This window comes from Sabethes cyaneus, chromosome 3, assembly GCF_943734655.1.
Source record: "Sabethes cyaneus chromosome 3, idSabCyanKW18_F2, whole genome shotgun sequence".
In the NCBI taxonomy this organism is placed as follows: Eukaryota; Metazoa; Arthropoda; class Insecta; order Diptera; family Culicidae; genus Sabethes; species Sabethes cyaneus.
In genome coordinates, this window is record NC_071355.1 from 90,579,909 (window position 1) to 90,601,524 (window position 21,616).

At 39.7% G+C, this 21,616-nt stretch overlaps 1 protein-coding gene across 1 annotated transcript; it reads right to left on the reverse strand.

The window, feature by feature from the left end:
- Positions 1-7,508: 7,508 nt before the first annotated feature.
- LOC128743976 (uncharacterized) lies at positions 7,509-9,409 on the reverse strand. The gene is made up of 5 exons (XM_053840690.1): positions 9,205-9,409; positions 8,509-9,028; positions 7,894-8,076; positions 7,704-7,817; positions 7,509-7,644 (listed from the first exon to the last, which is right to left on the reverse strand). The coding sequence occupies exons 1-5, from the start codon at positions 9,407-9,409 to the stop codon at positions 7,509-7,511; spliced, it is 1,158 nt and encodes a 385-aa protein (XP_053696665.1).
- Between the last annotated feature and the right edge of the window lie 12,207 nt (positions 9,410-21,616).

A 21,616-nucleotide genomic window follows, 5' to 3' on the forward strand; every position in this document is an offset into this window, starting at 1 on the left:
AAAAGCTTACTAATGGGTTATATTTTGTTGTCTGAAAGTTTGAAAAGGATCGGTCAAATAGATGATTTTCTACAGCGTTTTTTCCGTGGTGCAATTTGATGTGGGTGATTTGACACCCTTTAGGTTTTGCACCTTATAATGAATGAAGTTCAACAAAGGACTATCAATCATCTATACTCTATAGTAAATAGTGGTGTTGCTTATTTTGTTTTTTGTTTGATCAAAGTTATTTGTTAACTACTTGCCAATTGATGTTTTTTATTGAATAGTTATTTAGGCATTCCAAAAAAATCGGCCTTTCATGATTCGGCCTTTTGTGGCCGATAAGAAGCTTATCGGTATCTAAAAACAGGCCCCAGGCAGGAAGTCATGCTTTCGTAGCAATGGGTTCTATTCTCAGTCACCTCACTGGTCAACCGGTCGACTAGACTGCTCGATTTGATTGCTCGACTGGAATGCTTAACTGAACTGCTCGACTGGACTGTTGGATTGCTCGATTGGACGATCGACCTGACCGCTTGACTGAACAGCTCCACTCCCTATTTCTACCACTAGTCCAGTCGACTCAACTGCTCGATTCGACTGCTCGGCTTACTAGTCGACCTAAATGCTCGATTCGACTACTCGATTTAACTGCTCAACTGGACTACTTGACTGAACAGTTTGATTCAACTGCTCTACTTAACAACTCGACTCGACTACTCGACTACACTGTTCGATTCGACTGCTCGATTTACTACTCAACCAGACTGCTCGACTAGACTACTCGATTTAACCATTCGACTTGAAAGCTCGACTGGACAGATCGACTCAACTGCTCGGCTGGATAACTCGACTAAACGGCTCGACTGGACTGCTTGACTGAACAACTTGATTTAACTGCTCGACTAGTCTGGTCAACTCGACTGTTCGGTTCGACTGCTCGACTGAGTTGCTTAACTCGACTGCTTGATTCGACTGCTCTACTCGCCTGCTCAACTCGATTGCTCGTCGCTCATTTGAATCTGATCGCGGTAGAAAATGGACGGCTCAGAGTTACTCACACAAAAGAGCCATTTTGGCCACCTGTAGAATCAGTAGCAGTCACAAAGATAATATACGTGCAACGTGAAGCAGAATACATTGGAAATCCCAAATCTTTAATTTACTGCTTATGTTAATGCTTATTGGTTACCTGGGTAAAACTTTACAAGAACTGCTTGTTCAATGTTAACAGGATTTGTTTTGTTGATTGTTTTGACAGCTACTAAGCTTCTACTGCTGTACAATGACTCGAAACGGAGGAAATAACAAGTGTGATTCTATTATCACGTTAGTTGAATGTTGAAAATGATGCCAGTCGAATATTGAATGTTGAGAAAAGTTTTCTAAGAAGAACTTTACCAACGAAAAGTAATTACTAAGATTTGCCGCACCAAGAGATTTTTGAAGTTTCATTCCTTTTTTATGTTGGTACACAATGATGGATAAATATCAGATATTTTCCAGAAGACCAGGTATTTGAGAAAAAAAAACTTCGAAATAAAAAAAATACACTTACCGCCGTGATAAAATATTAAATAAAAATTGTAATTGAAGCCCGCCTCGCTCAATTGCCACAGTTCAACTGTACACCCGCGATAAAAAAAGTTTCCTGGCAGATGTTATTTCAGATAGGTTTAACCGGATGAAAGGCAAAATTCCCCAAATGAGTTAGTTTCATTTATATCAACGTATAAATGGCATCCTAAAATAGAACATGTAAATTACTGCTAATTTTGGAATTTTACGCACCTGTAGTAAACCTAAACCATCATTTTTGTATTACGGTGTAAAGTGATGACCGATACCTTTATTGCAACGTGTGATGAAATCTGCTGAGCCGAATAATTGAGGTGATTTCATGATGGGGTTATTTTTTGCAAAACCGCGTTTTCTCTTGTTCACTCAAGTCACTTTTTACGTGAACAATTGCGAAATTCGCGTAAAACCCATGGTAAAAATTCTGAAGTTGGCGTGAAAAGGCAAGTTTATTCCGAAATTCGCGTAAAATTAGTCGTGTAAAAAGCGACTTCAGTGTATTGTTGATTCAAGTGCTGGGAAGTCAGACTTTCTTAAACAAAATACAAAAGATCTTGAAATTTTCTCGAGTAGACTTTTTTCATAAGTTCGTAGAAATAAAAAATTTTGAAAACCTTTATCTTAAAAATTAAAGGGTGTCCCACATCAAATTGCACCACCGAAGAAACGCTGTAGAAAATTACCTAATTGACCGATCCTTTTCAAACTTTCAAACAATAAAATATAACCCATTAGTAAGCTTTTGCCCAGTAAACCATTTGGTTTGTATATCTCGATTGCAACTGAGGTATACGAAATCATATCTGAACGAAAAAGTTATATTTCACGCCATATAAGAACATATATGTACCAAAGTGGAGGCGATATACGTGCGAAAATTTTGACAACTATTTGTATTTCTATTTTGCTCAATTTTTATAACACGCAACTAAATACTCCTGAATATATGATTAAGATATAATCAAATATTGCAACGCATATTGCAAATATTGAAGACACGCATGACTGCAAAGCAACTTATTGTTCACTTCGATTTGACATACTCTAATCATTATACAATTCCAATGTGAAATTGACATGAAAACGATTTAATGTGAACTTTCTATTACGATTTTGTGTTATCTGGGGGGCATATTTGTTTCATTCAACATCAATACCACAACCGTATGCTCGCCCCCTTACGCTTAACTCCACTAAAAAAGTTTTGTACAACCTAGCTGCAGCTTCATCTGTACGGAAATCCACTTTTTCTACATGTCTTCCTCAGGCTTGACCTCCTTGGGATGCTTCCGTGATGCCTGCTTCATAATAGCCTAGTATTTTTCGATAGGCCTTAGTTCCGGTGCGTTGGAGGCGTTCATGTCCTTGGGTACGAAAGTGACTCCGTTGGCTTCGTACCTCTCCAAGATATCCTTTGAATATTGACACGAAGATGGATCCGGCCAGAAGATCGTAGGGCCTTCGTGTTGCTTCGACAGAGAAGGCAGATGCTTTTGTACACACTCCTTGAGGTAGATCTGTCCGTTTACAGTCCCGGTAGTCACGAACGGCGGACTCCGTTTGCCACATGATGTATTTCTTGGCCAAATCATGTATTTCTTGGCAAACTATGTAAGTTTCTGCATCCTTACTTCCTCCGGAACATCAAACTTGTGCAAGGCGGTCCGCTTTGACGAAAGTCTCATCATTCATGATGAGAGAATTTAGGATTTTCCAGGTGCTTGCCCAAAATAAATTTGCGATGTTGCTTTTCGGGTGACCCGCGATTTTTCCAATTTTCTAAAAACAGATCGCGATAAAAATAGAGTGTAAACAATACACTCTAAACTGCTTGTACCCAAATTTTCAAGAGAAAATATCCAATGGGTAATTTTCTACAGCGTTTCTTCCGTGGTGCAATTTGATGTGGGACACCCTTTATCTATTACTCACAGTTATGGCCTTAAATGAAAGAAACATCAGTACATTCACGTGCCTAGTGACGGGACCTTGTTGAAGTAAGTATATATCAACTTCCATATCTTGATTTCATTCAAAGTGATATCTGTTGCTTAAGCAATGCAGAAAGTAACTTTTCGGAACGAAGAATGCATTGAGCATATTTGCAGTGGCTCTAAGTGGCTCCTCTGATTTTCATGTCATCATCGTACTCGTGACAGCCCTCTACAACAGAAATGTTGCATATGAGAAGTCGCGGATCGGAACTATTGAATAAAAACTAAGCAATTAAATTTGGACTACTGTTGTAAACTCGGAACGTGAACTTTAAGGAACATTTCTGGATAAGGAGCTTTCCGGATTGCAATCCAACCTCGTATCTTTGAAATCGCGACGCTGCAGGAGCTTTGTTGGACAGAACAGAAGTAGAAAGCGAAAATCGAACGCAACTTTCTAAAGGTAATGATGTCAAAAACATTTGTGAAGGCCAGGAGTTGGCTAATTTGCTAAAGATCGTTCCTCTCGTTTCGATGCTTGCTTGCCAGATCACAGATCACACCTTCAATACCAATGTTGAATAACATACAGGACAGTCCATCCCCTCACCGCAACCCTTTGCGCGACTCGCAGGGACTCGAGACTGTCCACGAAAAACACTCCTCCCAAGGAACAAAACGGCAGCACCTAAAAGACTAGATGTGGAATAAGAGTTGTGTAGTAGCATCCGGTGCTGAATAAACGAATTTGCTGAAGTACATGTTTTGTGAACGTCATATCCCATATTTTTTCTAGCTTCTAACCAACATCTACGCTGTTTCGAACGTTGTTATGTAAGTGTGGAACAAGAGTTGAATGAACGTTATCCAAATGTATCAGCAGCACCGCTAAGAGCAAATGTGGAATACTGGTTGCTTAAAGGCATCTAAGACAATGCATGTCGAATAAGTGCTGTGCAAACGTATCAGCAGCACCGCTAACAGAAGTAGAATAAGAGTTGCTTGAGGGCAACAAATAACATAAACTACACCATGAAATTATTATTATATTCACTTTATTACACATGTTGCTTCCTGACATGTGACATAAATGCTGTAGCACATCACTAGCAGCAGGGTGACTTTGATCAATCAGCATCAGTTTAGCCGGAAAACAGTTCCCGTGCATTATCTGCTATAGCTGTACGCGCTCGGCTGTATCTTATGCTGCCTTGAAATCCACGAAAATATGATGGGCACGTTGTTCTCCAAACATTTCTGGACGATTTGTCGGAGAGTGAAAATTTATTCCATAGTGGCACGGGCCCCCCTCGCCTGATACTACCCTACGAATTGTTTTGCTATTGAGGATAGACGACGTAACAAAATCGGGTAGAGCACCTTGTAAGCGGCGATGATCAACGCAATGCCGTGGTAATTACAAAAATCGAACTGATCACCCTTTTTATAGATGGGGCACACCGCATCTTCCATCCGCTCATCCGGTAGCTTTTCCTCCTCCCCAATTTTTATCCCAAATTATCCAGTGAAGTGCCGTTGCAAGTGGTTCTTTGCCATTTGTGTAAAGTTCTGTTGTAGTTTTATCATTTTTCAGCTGACCGATTTATCGCTGGATCTCTTCGGATATTTTCGAGGGAAGCCGGTACACTGTTATCGTTTATAGGCACTCCTAGGTTAACTTCCGTTCCGTCTCCTTCTGTTATATCACCATTGAGATGCCCATCGAAGAACTATCGACCACCTGGGTTGTGACCAGATTACCCTTCTCGTCTCTACACATATCAGGCTTCGGTGTGTATCCTTTACACGTTAGGTTTACCTTCTCATAGAACTTCACCATCTATGGCTCGAGCGGCACGTTTTTCTCAATCGTGTTATAGTAAGCTCTTTACTATAACTTTACTTACTATATCTTTACTATCCTCCTTCTTGTGCTTTTTCCTCCTCAGAACCGTGGTCAACTCTTTCCGCGCTCGTGAATAGTTGGCCAAATTCTTCCTCGTGGCAACGCTTAGATAGCTTTTCCAAGCTGTTTTTCTCCTCTCCATAGCTTAATGGCATTCCCAGTCAAAAAAATCATTTCGTGCAATCGAGGTTCCTGCACCTAGCACCGCGGTTGCGGATTTATAGACGGCGGAGCGTGTCTTGCTCTATCCATTTTCGAAAGCCGAAGCAACTAGCTCCACAGAATGCAGAGCTTTATCTAGTACACGCGAGTAGTCCTCGGCAAATCTCGTGTTGCCTAATTACCGAATGTTTAACCGAGGAGGACGGTTTTGCTGCGAAGTTATTTGATAGTTTTGAGCGCATATGTACCGCTACTACATAATAATTTGAGTCGATAGCTGCACCCCGTAGGGAGCGTATGTCGAGAATGACCGTTCATCGACTTGGTTCAGTATCCGTTGATCAGGTGATCTCCAGATCACTTTGTGGATATCTGAGTGGGGAAAGAAAATGATCACCATCTGAGCACCAAGCCTCGGGAAGCTGCAAAGTTGATCGCTGACCGTTAAGGTTCATGTCGGTGTGCAGGCTAAGGGGCCCGATTACCGGTCTAGACATTGCTTCTCTGCCGATCTGGGCGATCATGTCCCCGATGACGATCTTTATGCTCCAGGGCGAGCAACTGTCATATGTTGCATTCTGGCGTGCACAACGCTTCCTTTTCGTCGTCGGGTCTACCTTCGTGTGGACAAAGCGCGTTTATGGTGGTGTAGTTGAAGAAACGACCTTTTGTCCTCTCCACGTCCTCTCGTTGATCGTTTTCAAGTCCATTACGTGATCTTGCATTCTTCCCATAAATATGAAACACGTTGGACGCTCCATCGCTCTGGTAAAATAGGACATTGCCGCCACGGATCCTCCACAGCTTCTCACCTTTGCGACAAATCACCTACGGTGCCACGATCCCAAACTTTCGGGGCTCTAACTGATCGAGCAGCACCCTATCGTCACTTACAAAATTAAGCGATCTGCAAATCCAGGTAGCAAGCAGCCACTTAATGTCACTGTTTTGTCGTTTTTGTTCATGCCGAATGTTCTGAGATGAATTTTCATGAACTTTTGTATTAGAATGGTTTAGAGCGGTTGCTTTACTAGGACCACGCAACCTAGTCTCGTGATGAGGCTGCCATCTTAGATTTATTGCCGAGACAACACATTTCGCAATGCAGCCACCCGCTCGGAATCAAACGCTGTCGTGAGTCGCTCCTAACCTGGAGTACAACTGCGCATTTGTTTGAGGAATCGTCAAGCCTTCGACAGACGCGCTTGACATGGGAAAAGGCACTCAAGGCTGACAAGGCTATCCCTTGTTGCTACACTTAGCGTTCGCATGAGTGACCCCTTCTCTGTCGGTATCCGACCTTAGCCGGGGTGGATTACCCGATCTTTGCTAAATTTGCTCGTATTCCGGTTGGTACCACTAGGAGGTAGGGGTAGTGCCGCACACAGTCATAGGTAAGATTTTTACAAAATTCCAATCCTAATTTTTAATCATTCTCGGGCTTTACAGAAATGGAACTCACATGAATAACTACATATCATTGCTTGAGAAGCTTCGTAATACGGCGTGGTTTTATTTCACATTTTTTTACTAAAATACTTACACAAAAAATATTTGGTTTTGGTAGTTTACCCTAGTCGACAAAATCGTTCGAGTTAAATTCACAAAAAGCAAGAGAAAGATTCAAAAGTAGAAAAAGCTCCAGTCGCTGTCACTTAGGACGGTTTAGCGTACACGAAAAATCAAGGTATTCTACAAAAGCAAGCATCATATCAGAAAATCTACAAAACTGATTTTGCTGCAAATATTGCAGTCGTATTGTAGCGCAAAGTTGCAAAATTTCAAATACTCTTTCCGAAAAACCAATTACGGTCTTTGACGTCTCATGTGAAACGTGTGATAGAGAATAATTTGGTTTTTGTGAATTTGACAAGATGCGTTCAATTTTGTCGATCAGTGATTGTTGAACGTTCATAATAAGCCATGTATGATTCCATTGAGTCCATTCAGAAAACAAAGTCATCGGACCAGATACTGTCCTTGCAGAATGGATACCTGTCCTCGCAATCCCCTGTATGCGCGTGAGCTTCGTCGTATGTTCGATGCGTATAATCAACCGGCAGGTCGTGTGTGGAAGGTAAACTTAAAAAAAGAAAACAAAATAAAATGGCAAACAATGTCGATTATTTCTTAAGTAATACCTAAATATAGCCTTGAGAATTTCCCGTAGAAACGATTCTGGTTTTTTCTGATTTTTCCTTTGACCGCTTTCACATAAAGCTCTTAGCACACAATGATGTCCATGTTTGCTCTGCCTGAAAGATGATTGTATAACAACAGTTGGATTGCTTTCAGTTTTCGATTTTCTACTCATCATCATGGTGACCTCACCCTTCTAAGAAAGTTTCAATTTTCCGGTACAACTGATGTCGCGTCGCTCGGTGATGCTCGAGGAAGTATTTGTCCTCCGGATGGGTATGCTCGTCGATGCTTCGTTTGCCAAACACGGGATAGTACCGTTTGCTGGTAATTGGATAGTCTGGTGGATGTCTTCGAATCCATGCCTGTATGTATCTGTGAATGAAGTGGTGGTTTCAAGTCAATTAATTCTGCTAGTTCAAACAGTAGCCAGGTTAAATTGATTGTCTTTTCGGTTCTACAATATGTGCCTCGGTTAGTTGCATCACAAAATGCTCTGTAGGAAGTATATCTGTGTAAAAATAAATTTATAATTTTGGATTAGCCGAATGCACCCGTTTATTGATCTATTTTATCAAATTTCAACTTGAAGGGATTTATGGCATAGAGTTACTCTTAAACACTAATCTATTTCTATAAGCTCTAGTCTTATAAATTATAGAATCATGTGCATTCAGCCTAGTTTTAGGAGATTTTTTTGGCATCATCCAATTCGATTTTTTTAACATTGTAAGTCAACTAATTAACTGTAGCAATTATTTTCCACCACTATGTAATTTTAACCCGTTTGAACTGATTGCATCCTACCTGCTAACGAGTCCACCCCAATCGTTTCTGGTTGAATTGAATGGCGGCACAAAACTCGGGGGAAAACTATCGTACAATGCGTTGCTATCCAGTTGTGGCCATGGCTTTGTTCCGTACTTATTATTTTGTCCTCCAAAAACGTTGTCGTTCCCGTTCGTGTAATAATTTATTCGATTTGAACCACCTGGCGCTGTTTGCTGCTGCGCGTGTGTATTGTAATAATTGTTCAAAATATTTTTCGTCCCACTTGTGCCGGCGTAATTACTTTGATTGTTCTGTGCGGTGTAATAGAACGAATGCTTATTGTATTGATCATAGGAGCTGGTGCTAGTATCGATTAGAGTCGTGCTATTAACGTTCTGATCCGTTCGACGCAGCAGAGATCCGCCGGCTATTTTCTCTCGAAGCAACCTAAGGACTTCGAATGGGGATACGTTTGGCAGTTGCCAGGCCGCGGCAACCGTCACGCCCACGGTGTACAGCAATGTGCTACCCACGATGGGAATAGTTTGATCGTAAACTGAGGAGAATGAAAGAATGCACAATATGAACTATTTTAATGTTCCACTTAATTATGTTCAACATTAGAAATATAATGTACACGATTATCCCAGAAAAAAACAACAACTGTTACTATTTCACCAAAGATATTAAATCCAATGTTCACCTCAAATATCAAACCGTTTCACTACTAACCTACTTGAAACGAACTTCCTTCAGGAAATGATAAAAATCGTCTTTTTCGTGATAAAAGTTTGCCTCCGCCATCATCCGGATTCCTACCAAACTGATTTTGGCGGTATCTTTCGCTGGTTTCATCAATCGTTTCCGCGCACACTTGTCCCAATTGAACGATTGTCAATATTACGATGCAATAAATATTCTTTTTTTCAAACCTCATCTTCTTAAGTTTGGCTTTACAACTACTTGTACTTTAATTTGTTATAACTAAAATTTAATTTATTTATTTTGATGAATACACTATTTCCGGTTATTCAAACATAATTCCTGGTTCAAATTTAACGCAGAATTAAAAAGGGCTGAATACAGCTGAGCGGATAGAACGGTCAGTTCTGAGACATGGATCGAAAATAACTAAACTAAACATCATTCTTTGCATGTCTCTGGATCCGTGTTGGGCAACGTATCAACGTGCCACTTGGAAACCGGGAGCGAGAATTATGAATGCAGTGTGAAATGGGAAAGATGCCAGTCAATGGTGCAGCTTGATCTGGATAAATGTTAATAAAACCGGGTTTGTAGGATGAAAAATAGGCACAGCAGAAACTTTCCACCGGTCGGTGTTCTGGTTTATTTAGTGACTTGACGACTACTTTCAGCTGTGCGAACATTGCGGAATTAGCACATGTCAAATTGGTATATTGGGTTCGTTCACATACTGCAGAAAGGAACACATCGAAATATATAGTTTAAGTTATTTTGAATCGTATAGTGAATTTTGAACGTCCGGAGTGTAGTAAAAATTTCCATTGATGTCTGGAGTCCGCGTGTCAGCTATACGTAACTGTGCCTGAATGTGTCTCTCTCATTCTCTTTTCTATTCCTATCATCATCATCGATTCATTTTTATGCACCATGGACCATGGTACCATAAAGGAACCAACGATGACTTCTTGTTTTATCACTAATTTGCCAAAAAAATACCTGACAATAAACTGTGCTTGGGCTCAATTTTTTTTGTTAGGTTATAGTCACTTTAACAGCTTGGGTCATTCGTGACTTCTGCGGAGTTGGGATTTGAACGCAGGTCCTCGACGTGAGAGGCGTGTTTAACTTGAGAAAACAGTTTTTCTGAATTATTTACGTGATAAACTCCGAGATCCTCGACATATTAAAATCATTTTTCATGTAAAATTAGGCTATAAATATGCCCTTACTAACACAACCTGGATACGGTAAAGTCGTGCAGAATGCACCGCTTAAGTAAAACATCATTTTGCAGAGCAACGGCGTGTTTGTTCCACGTTTTTCAACTTCTAGAAGACTTTGGGATCTTTTTTACACTTACTCCTGGTGAAATTTCCTAACAAAAACCAGTATTTTTTGTTATTTTTGACGATTTTCGGCAAGAGTCCAAATCATTATGTGAGGCAGAACGCCAAAGCCCGTGGACAAAACGCACCAAGTTTGCCCAGCTAGGCGTTGAACGCAACCAAAAAATTTTCATTCAATAACGTGTTGTATAAACTTCTAAAACTAGACTGCCGAAATGGCGGAAGCGTTCGTTATAGCGTTTGTTACAAACGCTTGTTTGCCGGGGTACAATGGGTTCATATCTCAACATAATTGGCAATAAAATTTAATCATCTACTTTTCTCCAACTGATGTGTGATGAAATATTGTAAGTTAAACAATGTACAATTAGGTTTAAGGCAAATTCTAAGTCCTATACAATACACAATATTGCTACATTTTTAATAAATAATCCGAAACAAAAGATGTACTGCAAATTAAAAATATTTTATAACTGTTCGATCCCGCTGTGATGCATTCTACCCCTGTTTTGCATTTTGAAGTTTTTTGCAATATATGTGAAAATCATGCCTAGTTAATGCCGTTTTTGTGATGAATCATCGAGTATGACAGTATATCAATTAGATAGACTGTATTTATTATGAAATTTGCATACTGACTAGTAGTAAAAGCTTAAGAGAAAACCGTGATCTTTTATGTGGAATGAGATCGCGGATAATCGCTTGATTTTATTGGATGTGGTTATGTTTGATGCTTATACATTCTACACAATTATGAATTAGCTTGTTTTACATCAAAATATAGCTTGTTTTACATCAAAATAAAATGCGCATTCATAATTTTACCAAATAGTTTTCGCGTTTTTAAACAATTACTATTCGTGCGTTCTGGACAGTCTTACCCTACCTGTTTCAGAAGCCGAAAAATTCCTATTTCATAGTAAAGGGGATTCCGTCACCGAATTATAGGTATCCTGGGAACTCGCCTTTTGGATTCTCATACAAGAATCCTGATTCTATAAGCAAGGCATTTTATACGAATCGTATGCAGAATTCTTATGCACGATTCCAACGCGAGGAATCTCTGAGAATCTTTGTGAATCTTTTTGGTTCGTCCGGGTGAAGATAGCAGCAGCAGAGATGTAGAAGCCTTTTTTTTGTTTTCGAAAGCTATTATTTTACTTTCAGCTTCAATGAAACGATTGTTAAGTATGTACACCTAAACTGAAAAATAAGAAATTTTGCATTTTTTAAAAACAACTAGAAAATTTTGATATCTAGACCAAAAATAAGGTACATGCCAAAAACTGAGCAACAATAACAATGAAAAATGATCCAAAGTGTGCGCTTTATATAAACCGGCGTCCAGACGTCAAAAGCATTGCTTTATTTATCTTGTTGTTGCAAATAAGAGCAGAGGAAGGAGGGGCAAAAGTGTGATGGATGGGGGTAAAAGTGCGATTCAATGATTCATCAGTGCAGATTCCAAGTAAATTAACTACATTGCCATGGATTGGTGACAACTTTGACAGCTTGAAGCTATCGTAAACATTTGTTGCTTACGAAGCATGGTTGCTGAGTTATGGGTAAATGTTATTTTAGAGCGATTTGAGTGTAATATTTCGTTATACGGCAAATACGATATCAACAGGAGGGTATTACATGTTGAAAAATTGTAGCAGCGTTTTACATCACTCACATATCTCGCGTAACTTTTCAAAAGGACCTAAGTAACATTGAGAGATTCTCTTAATGCCTCTTCTCTTTCGGTTGCCACAGCGATGCAAATGCACTTTAAAACATCTGCCTTGCATAAATCGGTTGCTGGTGTTACCAGCTAACTAATCGTCAAGAAAACTTTTGTTGAAATGTATTATTGTCGTCATAATAATCGAAAGAGAGGGAGTCCAAAGAGAGTCTCTCAATGTTGCTTAGGTCCTTTTGAAAAGTTATGCGAGATAACTCTCTTGAAAATGCGGTGAAAAGAATTTACAAAATATATTTCGCTTTTCCGTAATTTGATCAAACCCCGTCACGCGCCTAGCGGGACAAAAGTGCGACTCACGTAGGGGCAAAAGTGCGATTCATGGACGAGGTAAAAATGCATAGCCAATTGTATATGCAGTTTTAGGCTCTATATTACAGATACTAGAAATGAAAGATGCTGAAAACTGTGTGCTCTACAAATGCTGGCCGAAGGAAAACAATGTCTATCCGCTGGTGAAACAAAAAAAAACCTTTGGTAAAGTTTCGATCTGACGGAGGCAAAGGTGCGAATTTGATTATTCCTTATCGAAACATATCGCAGATTGAAGATACCACGGTTTTGTTAACTACTGCTGTGGTAATTTCATGGATTCATACTTCGAACTTTTGCCCCGCGATTTTCGCACTTTTGCCCCGCCAGTGCACAATTGGCAAAAACGAACTCGTAGTCCCAAGAATTAGAAGCCGCTGGTTTGGAATTTTACAGATACTTTTACCCACGCAAAAAAATGCAGAAAATCGATGAGTGATGTTACATCCTGCATAGAGTTCGGGAAGTGGTCCATTTTGCCCTATTTTGCCCTATTATCCCTATCAGCATCTTTGGCTCGAGCAGCACGTTTCTCACAATCAATCAGCCCTAAGACACGAATGCACCGAAACGTCCGGTGTAAAGTTTCTCTAATAAATAAACCAACCAATAATATAGAAACTTCTTTGCCGCCCGTAAAATGAACTCCAATAGCTAAAATTGTCAAAAGTTGTCAAAACATCAGAAGAATCAAAACTCAAGCACAGTATGAGTGTGTGTGTGTGTGTGTGTGTGTGTGTGTGTGTGTGTGTGTGTGTGTGTGTGTGTGTGTGTGTGTGTGTGTGTGTGTGTGTGTGTGTGTGTGTGTGTGTGTGTGTGTGTGTGTGTGTGTGTGTGTGTGTGTGTGTGTGTGTGTGTGTGTGTGTGTGTGTGTGTGTGTGTGTGTGTGTGTGTGTGTGTGTGTGTGTGTGAGAGTGTGAGTGTGAGTGTGAGTGTGAGTGTGAGTGTGAGTGTGTGTGTGTGTGTGTGTGTGTGTGTGTGTGTGTGTGTGTGTGTGTGTGTGTGTGTGTGTGTGTGTGTGTGTGTGTGTGTGTGTGTGTGTGTGTGTGTGTGTGTGTGTGTGTGTGTGTGTGAGAGTGTGAGTGTGAGTGTGAGTGTGAGTGTGTGTGTGTGTGTGTGTGTGTGTGTGTGTGTGTGTGTGTGTGTGTGTGTGTGTGTGTGTGTGTGTGTGTGTGTGTGTGTGTGAGAGTGTGAGTGTGAGTGTGAGTGTGAGTGTGAGTGTGTGTGTGTGTGTGTGTGTGTGTGTGTGTGTGTGTGTGTGTGTGTGTGTGTGTGTGTGTGTGTGTGTGTGTGTGTGTGTGTGTGTGTGTGTGTGTGTGTGTGTGTGTGTGTGTGTGTGTGTGTGTGAGTGTGTGTGTGAGAGTGTGAGTGTGAGTGTGAGTGTGTGTGTGTGTGTGTGTGTGTGTGTGTGTGTGTGTGTGTGTGTGTGTGTGTGTGTGTGTGTGTGTGTGAGAGTGTGAGTGTGAGTGTGAGTGTGAGTGTGTGTGTGTGTGTGTGTGTGTGTGTGTGTGTGTGTGTGTGTGTGTGTGTGGTGTGTGTGTGTGTGTGTGTGTGTGTGTGTGTGTGTGTGTGTGTGTGTGTGTGTGTGTGAGTGTGTGAGTGTGTGTGTGTGTGTGTTTGTGAGAGTGTGAGTGTGAGTGTGAGTGTGAGTGTGAGTGTGAGTGTGGTGTGTGAGTGTGTGTGTGTGTGTGTGTGTGTGTGTGTGTGTGTGTGTGTGTGTGTGTGTGTGTGTGTGTGTGTGTGTGTGTGTGTGTGTGTGTGTGTGTGTGTGTGTGTGTGTGTGTGTGTGTGGTGTGTGTGTGATACAATCCATCGCCCGCTGACCGGCTGCGCTTTTATGTAAAAAAATTACTTGCATCTTTTAGTTAGAAAGTTTGTCTTCCTAAATGCAAATAATTTTAGTCCTGGCGATAGAAGGTGATAGCTCTATTGTTCATCCAACGACCCATTTCTAGAATGCCTGGATATACACGCACATTCCGAAGTCGCCTTCATAAACAATAAGCCCCGCATGGATACTTTTACATATCCACACTTCCAGAATAACTTTCATTATTCTGACGCGTATTTAATTTGACAAAATCATAGTTATAATTTGCATGCGAAACTGATTTGAAATAGTTCTCTTCCATACACATACCGTTTAAGTTCTATTTTGGAGATATTGCATTAAACACGAAATTTCATTCATTCAAATTATCCGCTTTTATAATTTTAATCAAAATACAGCCGAAGAGAACTCATATGGCCTACAATATTGATTGGCGACAATCTATACCTATAAAGAAGGATTTCTGTCTGTCTGTCTGTCTGTCTGTCTGTCTGTCTGTCCGTATGTTCCTTATAGAATCGAAAACTACTGAACCAATCGGCATGAAAATATGCATGTAGAGGTTTTTTGGGGCCAGGAAAGGTTTTAGTGATGGTTAGAAACCCCTCCCCCCACTAAGAGGGGGGGCTCCCATACAAATGAAACATAAATTTCTGCATAACTCGACAACTAATCAAGCAAATAGAACAAAATTTGGCACGTGGGTGTTTTCGGTGACAAGAATTTATTCTATGGTAAATTGAGACCCCTCCCCTCTTCATAAGGGGAATTATAACTCCTCTCCTCTTTAAAAGGGGGGGGGGGCTTCCATACAAATTTCCTCATAACTCGAGAACTAATCAAGCAAATGGAACCAAATTTGGCAAGTGAAGGTTTTCGAGGGCAAGAATATTTTCTATAGTAAATTAGGACCCCTCCCCACTTTAAGAGGGGGGGCTCCTGTACCAAAGAAAAACAATTTTCCTCATAACTCGAGAAGTAATTAAGCAAATGGAACCAAATTTGGCATGTGGGTGTTTTCGGAGACAAAAATTTTTTCTATGATGAATAGGGACCCCTCCCCGTTTTAGGAGGGGGGGATCATATACACATGAAATACAAATTTCCTCATAACTGAAGAACTAATCAAGCAAATGGAACAAAATTTGGCATGTGAAAGTTTTCGAGGGCAAGAATATTTTCTATGGTGAATAAGGACCCCTCCCCACTTTAATAGGGGGGGCTCCTATACAAACGAAATACAAATTTCCTCATAACTCGAGAAATAATCAAGCAAATGGAACAAAATTTGGCACGTGGGTGTTTTTTGGAGACAAAATTTTTTTCTATGATGAATTGGGACCCCTCCCCACTTTAGGAAGGGGGGCTCCTATACAAATAAAATGCAAATTTCCTCATAACTCGAGAATTAATCAAGCAAATGGAACCAAATTTGGCATGTGAAAGTTTTCGAGGGCAAGAATATTTTCTATGGTGAATTAGAACCCCTCCCCACTTTAAGAAGGGGGGCTCCTGTACCAAAGAAACACAATTTTCCTCATAGCTCGAGAAGTAATTAAGCAATTGGAACCAAATTTGGCATGTGGGTGTTTTTGGAGACAAAAATTTTTTCTATGATGAATTGGGACCCCTCCCCGTTTTAGGAGGGGGGGATCATATACACATGAAATACAAATTTCCTCATAACTGAAGAAGTAATCAAGCAAATGGAACAAAATTTGGCATGTGAAAGTTTTCGAGGGCAAGAATATTTTCTATGGTGAATAAGGACCCCTCCCCACTTTAAGAGGGGGGGCTCCTATACAAACAAAATACAAATTTCCTCATAACTCGAAAACTAATCAAGCAAATAGGACCAAATTTGGCATGTGGAGGTTTCTGGAGGCAAAAATATTTTCTATGGTGAATTAGGACCCCTGTTAACTTTAATAGGGGGTGCTTCTACACAAATAAAATACAAATTTCCTAATAATTCGAGAACTAATCAAGCAAATGGAACCACATTTGACATGTGGGTGTTTTTGGAGGCAACCATTTTTTCTATGATGAATTAGGACCCCTTACCTTTTTAAGAGGGGGGGCTCTCATACAAACGAAATACAAATTTCCTCATAACTCTAGAACTAATCAAGGAAATGGAACCAAATTTATCATGTGGGTGTTTTGTAGGCAAGAACATTTTCTATGGTATATTTTCTATGGATTTCCCCACTTTAAGAGGGGGGGGGGGTCCTATACAAATGAAAAACAAATTTCCTCATAACTCGAGAACTAATCAAGCAAATGGAACCAAATTTGAGATGTAAGTGGTTTTGAACGCAAGATTTTTTTCTATGGTGAATTGAGACCCCTCTCTTATTTAGAAAGCGAGTTATGGCCCATCTCCCCTTTAGGAGGGGGGGCTCCTATACAAATGAAATGCAAATTTCCTCTTATCTTGAAAACAAATCAAGCAAATGGAACCAAATTTGGCATGTGGGAGATTTTGGAGTCTTGAATTTATTTTACGATAGTTAGAGACCTCTCACCCCTGTGGTAGGGGGATATGGACTCTCATACAAATAAAACAGAAATTTTTGCGAAACTCAAAAACTAATCGAACTCGAGAAATTCGAGACTCTTCCATAAAACATTAGTCAATACAAGACCACAAAAACTATCTATAGTAACACTAGATCATTCAGGACGAGACGGTCGCGAGTGTTGCCGGTGACCCGCCGTCGGAAGCGCCGCCCACTGGGGGGCTTGCAAAACTCGAGATTGTGACAAAGATCATCCGAGATTCATGATTTATGTACAACACAGGTTAATTTGTGGCAATACGAAGTTTGTCGGGTCAGCTAGTAAATAAATAAATGGAACATTTCAGTTGCTCAGCTACACATTTCAAAACTCTGCTTAACTATTTTAATTTTGATGCATAGCAGCATCATCTGTACCGTAGCGCCACCTACATGTCAAACGAAACCCATATTCGTCAATAAACATCGAAAACAATTGGCATCTCGAATTATTTTTAATGGGGTTTCTATGACATGTCATGGGAAACTACTTTAAGTTTGGAAATGTACTTATCCGTGCTTATCCTTTGTAAATCAGCGGGATTAGGAAGCCATCAGTACTAAACAACACACTCGCGCAAACTGCAGAAATAAATACTGAGTTTTAACACTGAAAATTTTGAAAGCAACAGAGCGATAAAATAAAAACAACAATTCTGAACCGGGCTGCCAGAACTCCCCAACTCAAGCACAGTATGAATGCAAAAATAGTCCATTTTACCCAATTCACTCCCCTATGTATACCTCGATAGTACGTACACCTTTGCGTCGTTTAGCGTACGTAACGACGGCAGGTCGCGGCAACACTCGCGGCCTGTGGCCGTCTCGCCCTAAATTATCTAATGTTACTATTGATAGTTTTTGGTGGTCTTGTTATTGATTAATGTTTTATGAAAGAGTCTAAAATTTCTCGAGTTCGATTAGTTTTTGAGTTACGCAAAAATTTCTGTTTTATTTGTATGAGAGTCCTTATCCCCCTACCACAGGGGTGAGGAGTCTCAAACCATCACTAAAAAAATCCTGCCTAAAAAAAACTCCACATGCCAAATTTGGTTCCATTTGCTCGATTACTTCTTGAGTCATGAGGAAATTTGTATTTCGTTTGTATGGGAGCCCCCCCCCTCCTAAAAACGTAAGGGGTCCTAATTCATCACAGAAAAAATTCATACCTCCAAAAACACCCGCATGCCAAATATGGTTCCATTAGATTAATTAGTTCTCGAGTTATGAGGAAATTTGTATTTCATTTGTATGGGAGCCCCCCCCTCCTAGAAAGGTAAGGAGTCTCAATTCATCATAGAAAAAATTCATGCCTCCAAAAACACCCATATGCAAAATATGGTTCCATTTGATTAATTAGTTTTCGAGTTATGAGGAAATCTGTATTTCATTTATATAGGAGCCCCCCTCCTAAAGTGGGGAGGGGTCTCAATTCACCATAGAAAAAATTCTTGTCTCCAAAAACACTCACATGTAAAATTTTGTTCCATTTGCTTGTTTAGTTCTCGAGTTATGCAGAAATTTTGTTTCATTTGTGCGGGAGCACCTCCTCTTAGTGGGGGAAGGTATCTCTAACCCTCATAAGAACCTTCCCTGGCACCAAAAACCCCTACATGCAAATTTTCACGCCGATCGGTTCAGTAGTTTTCGATTCTATAAGGAACATAAGGACAGACAGACAAACAGACAGACAGACAATAATCCATTTTTATAGGTATAGATAGTGGAATTGATTTAATGTAGCAAGGGTACGTATTACCGAGGGTACGTAGCAATGTAGCAAGGTACGTACTACCGAGGGTACGTACTAACGAGGGTGCTTACTGTCGCGGTCCCTGTACATAGATAACCTAATTAAAGCGATTAAAACTAATTCCAAGGTAAAATAAGTCTTCAGAAAAATGTGTATTTTGTCATACTGAAGAACTTTGGAGAACAGTTGCAAGCAATAAATTAATTGGATGCAAAGTTATTGTGCAGAATTGATTTTTGAGTGTACTTTTTAAGCAAATCATTATATCTCGCAACTAGTAAAAGATATATAGTTATAATAGTCAACAAAGTTGCTCATTTTAGTGTGTTCTACAATTTTTCTGAAGAAAAATTTTTTTTTGACCGGATTCAAAAAAACAAAAGTTTGTATCACCCTGATAGATGGATATAAGATCACCTTAATAGTTTAAAAAGATGCGCTGTATTTTATTGATAAACTTCTCTAAAGACACCATCGTTGAAAAATTCCGAACTTTTTACGCAATAGCAAATAAACTTGGTTTTGTAGATCTAGGAGAGAATCAGGTAAAACGGACCGATTGTGAATTCATCACGGCACTAAATCAATTACATTCAACTCTCCTGATGTCTTTCGAATGTACTGGTGCTATTCGAGTTTATTCCCCTGTCTTTGAATTAGTTTTAATCGCTTTAATTTAGTTTTACTATGTATTTAGGGGTGAATTGGACCAAATGGACTACTAAAAACTTAGTATAAAATGGATGGGATTGAATTCTTCTGATGTTTTGACAACTTTTGGAAGCTATTTGAGTTCATTTATGGGCGGCAAAGAAGTTTCTATATTATTTAATTAGCTTTAATCATGATTTTTGAGGATAATAGAGCAAAATGGACCACTTCCCGAGGTCTGAGCAGGATCAAACCATCACCAACCGATTTCTTGCATTTTTTACATAGGAATAAGTATCTTGTAAGATTCAGAACTAGCGGCTTCTAATTCTTGGGATTATGTGCTCGTGCCCATTGTGCAGTGGGGTAAAAGTGCGATTCGGCACCTAATCAAATAATTTGTTTTGCATAACGCTTACCCCAGATGATTTATAATTGATGAAGATATTGAGTAATTCCATCAATATAAAATATATTTTATTGTTGTGTTTCTTTATAGCTCTTGAAAATTCATGACAACTTCAAACATCGCACTTATGCCCCCCTTACTCTATGCTAGTAAAACCTCCTGTTACTTGTAGCTTTTGTCATCTAATTTCTGAACAACTTAAATTAATTTTAATATTTTTTTGAAACGGTGGTTCTACATTGATGGAGGAACGGTAAGGGAAAGTAGTGTGGGTGCAAATCCGGTTATAATCTTAGATTATAGCTTGGTTCGACCAATACACCTTCCACCGTTGGACAAAAGGTACGAGTCAGAATGACTACTTGTTAATCGTAACTACCAAAAAAAAAAAGAGGCCTCGAGCAAAACCTGTGTTCCGAAAAGTGGTACATTTTCAGTATTCCATTTTCTAGAACATGGCAAAATTGTATAACAATTGCAAAATGAGGGTTCCCGATCTTCATTCAAGAGATGGAGGACGGTCTTTAGTGAAGAAATAGAGGAATAGAGAATATATGCCATTCCACGCGAAATTTACAGTCAACATTTTTTTTCTCGACGAAATATATTTTTTACGTTCTTTGTTCAAAAACCTTTGTTGAAAATTGGTAAACCATACCTCAGCTGAGAGGCTGAGAAAGAGAAAGCTGCATGCCCTAAACAAGCATTACATCATTGAGATCCTTAAAAAAATATCTTTCTTTTGACATCAAAAGATTGATTGTAGCCCAGCGGCATTTAGAGACATAGAGAAAAAGCACTTTTTTTCGAAAAAAATTCCCACTGTTCAGGATGACTCCCCTGAGACACACCGAACGTACAAGGAATGACGCCTGCTGTATATCTCCTGAATATTCCGTTTGTTTCTTGGACGTACAAGAACCGTAGAGCGTAACTAGGCGCGTTCTTGTTCTTATTCAGGCTTTATTCATGGTTCATTTGCCTTTAACCCTAGATTGTCTGACCGAAAATCCGACAAAATTCGAGCAGCCGGAACACCTGGTTATAAAAATAAGAGTTGTTATATGAACGTTTCAATTTACGTAAAATTATGTAAATAACTAAAATCTGGAGCCTTCGGACGATATTTCAAAAAGAACAGTCCGAAACTGAAACTCGAAAAACTCGGCAGGGGTACAGGTGTACCCGGTTGATCAATTGAGGGTTAAAACTAAGTTTATACCTTAGTTCAATCAGTACCAATGATGAATAGCGAAAAGTGATAATTCACTCAAATATTTGCAGCGCCTCAACAATCACGTCAAATAAAAATTACTAATAGTAAAATAACCGTGCATGCCGTAAACCTTTTCCCACTATTCCTATTGCAGAAAAATCTGAAGTATTTTTTCGTTTACAATAGGCCTAATTGACGACATTACCCTCTGTTTGTACTCAAACAAACCTAAATAAATTGCATTTGCAATCACTTCGATCCACTAAAAACATACCCGCAAGCTTCAGTATATTTCCACCAGTTGACAATGAACCACAAATGCACACACCTGCTTATCTTTTGCATACTCAGCATGCAAATGCCATCATTCGCTCACAACATAACGAGTTCAGACATCAGTCGCCACGGAAGGACGCTTCTCTATCCTTTTTTCTCCCAGATGCAAGTAATATATTTGCTTTCGGATTGCTACACATGAATACTGTAATTATATTTTCAGCTAACAATGTGCCTTGTCAATCCTGTTTTTGGGAGGAAATTTGGAACAGTAGCAGTGAACCTTGGCTTCCTGGTCATGTTCAATTTGCCGTGGCGCTTGCAAGATTTCAACAGACCC

What these genes read in the sequence shown, in the direction of transcription:
- LOC128743976 (XM_053840690.1), bottom strand. Translation starts at nt 9,409, where the DNA reads ATGAGGTTTGAAAAAAAGAATATTTATTGCATCGTAATATTGACAATC. An exon ending in AGGAAGTTCGTTTCAAGTAG is followed by an intron (nt 9,029 to 9,204) that starts GTTAGTAGTGAA and finishes CATTCTCCTCAG; the next exon opens with TTTACGATCAAACTATTCCC. An exon ending in ATTGAAACTTTCTTAGAAGG is followed by an intron (nt 7,818 to 7,893) that starts GTGAGGTCACCA and finishes ATCATCTTTCAG; the next exon opens with GCAGAGCAAACATGGACATC.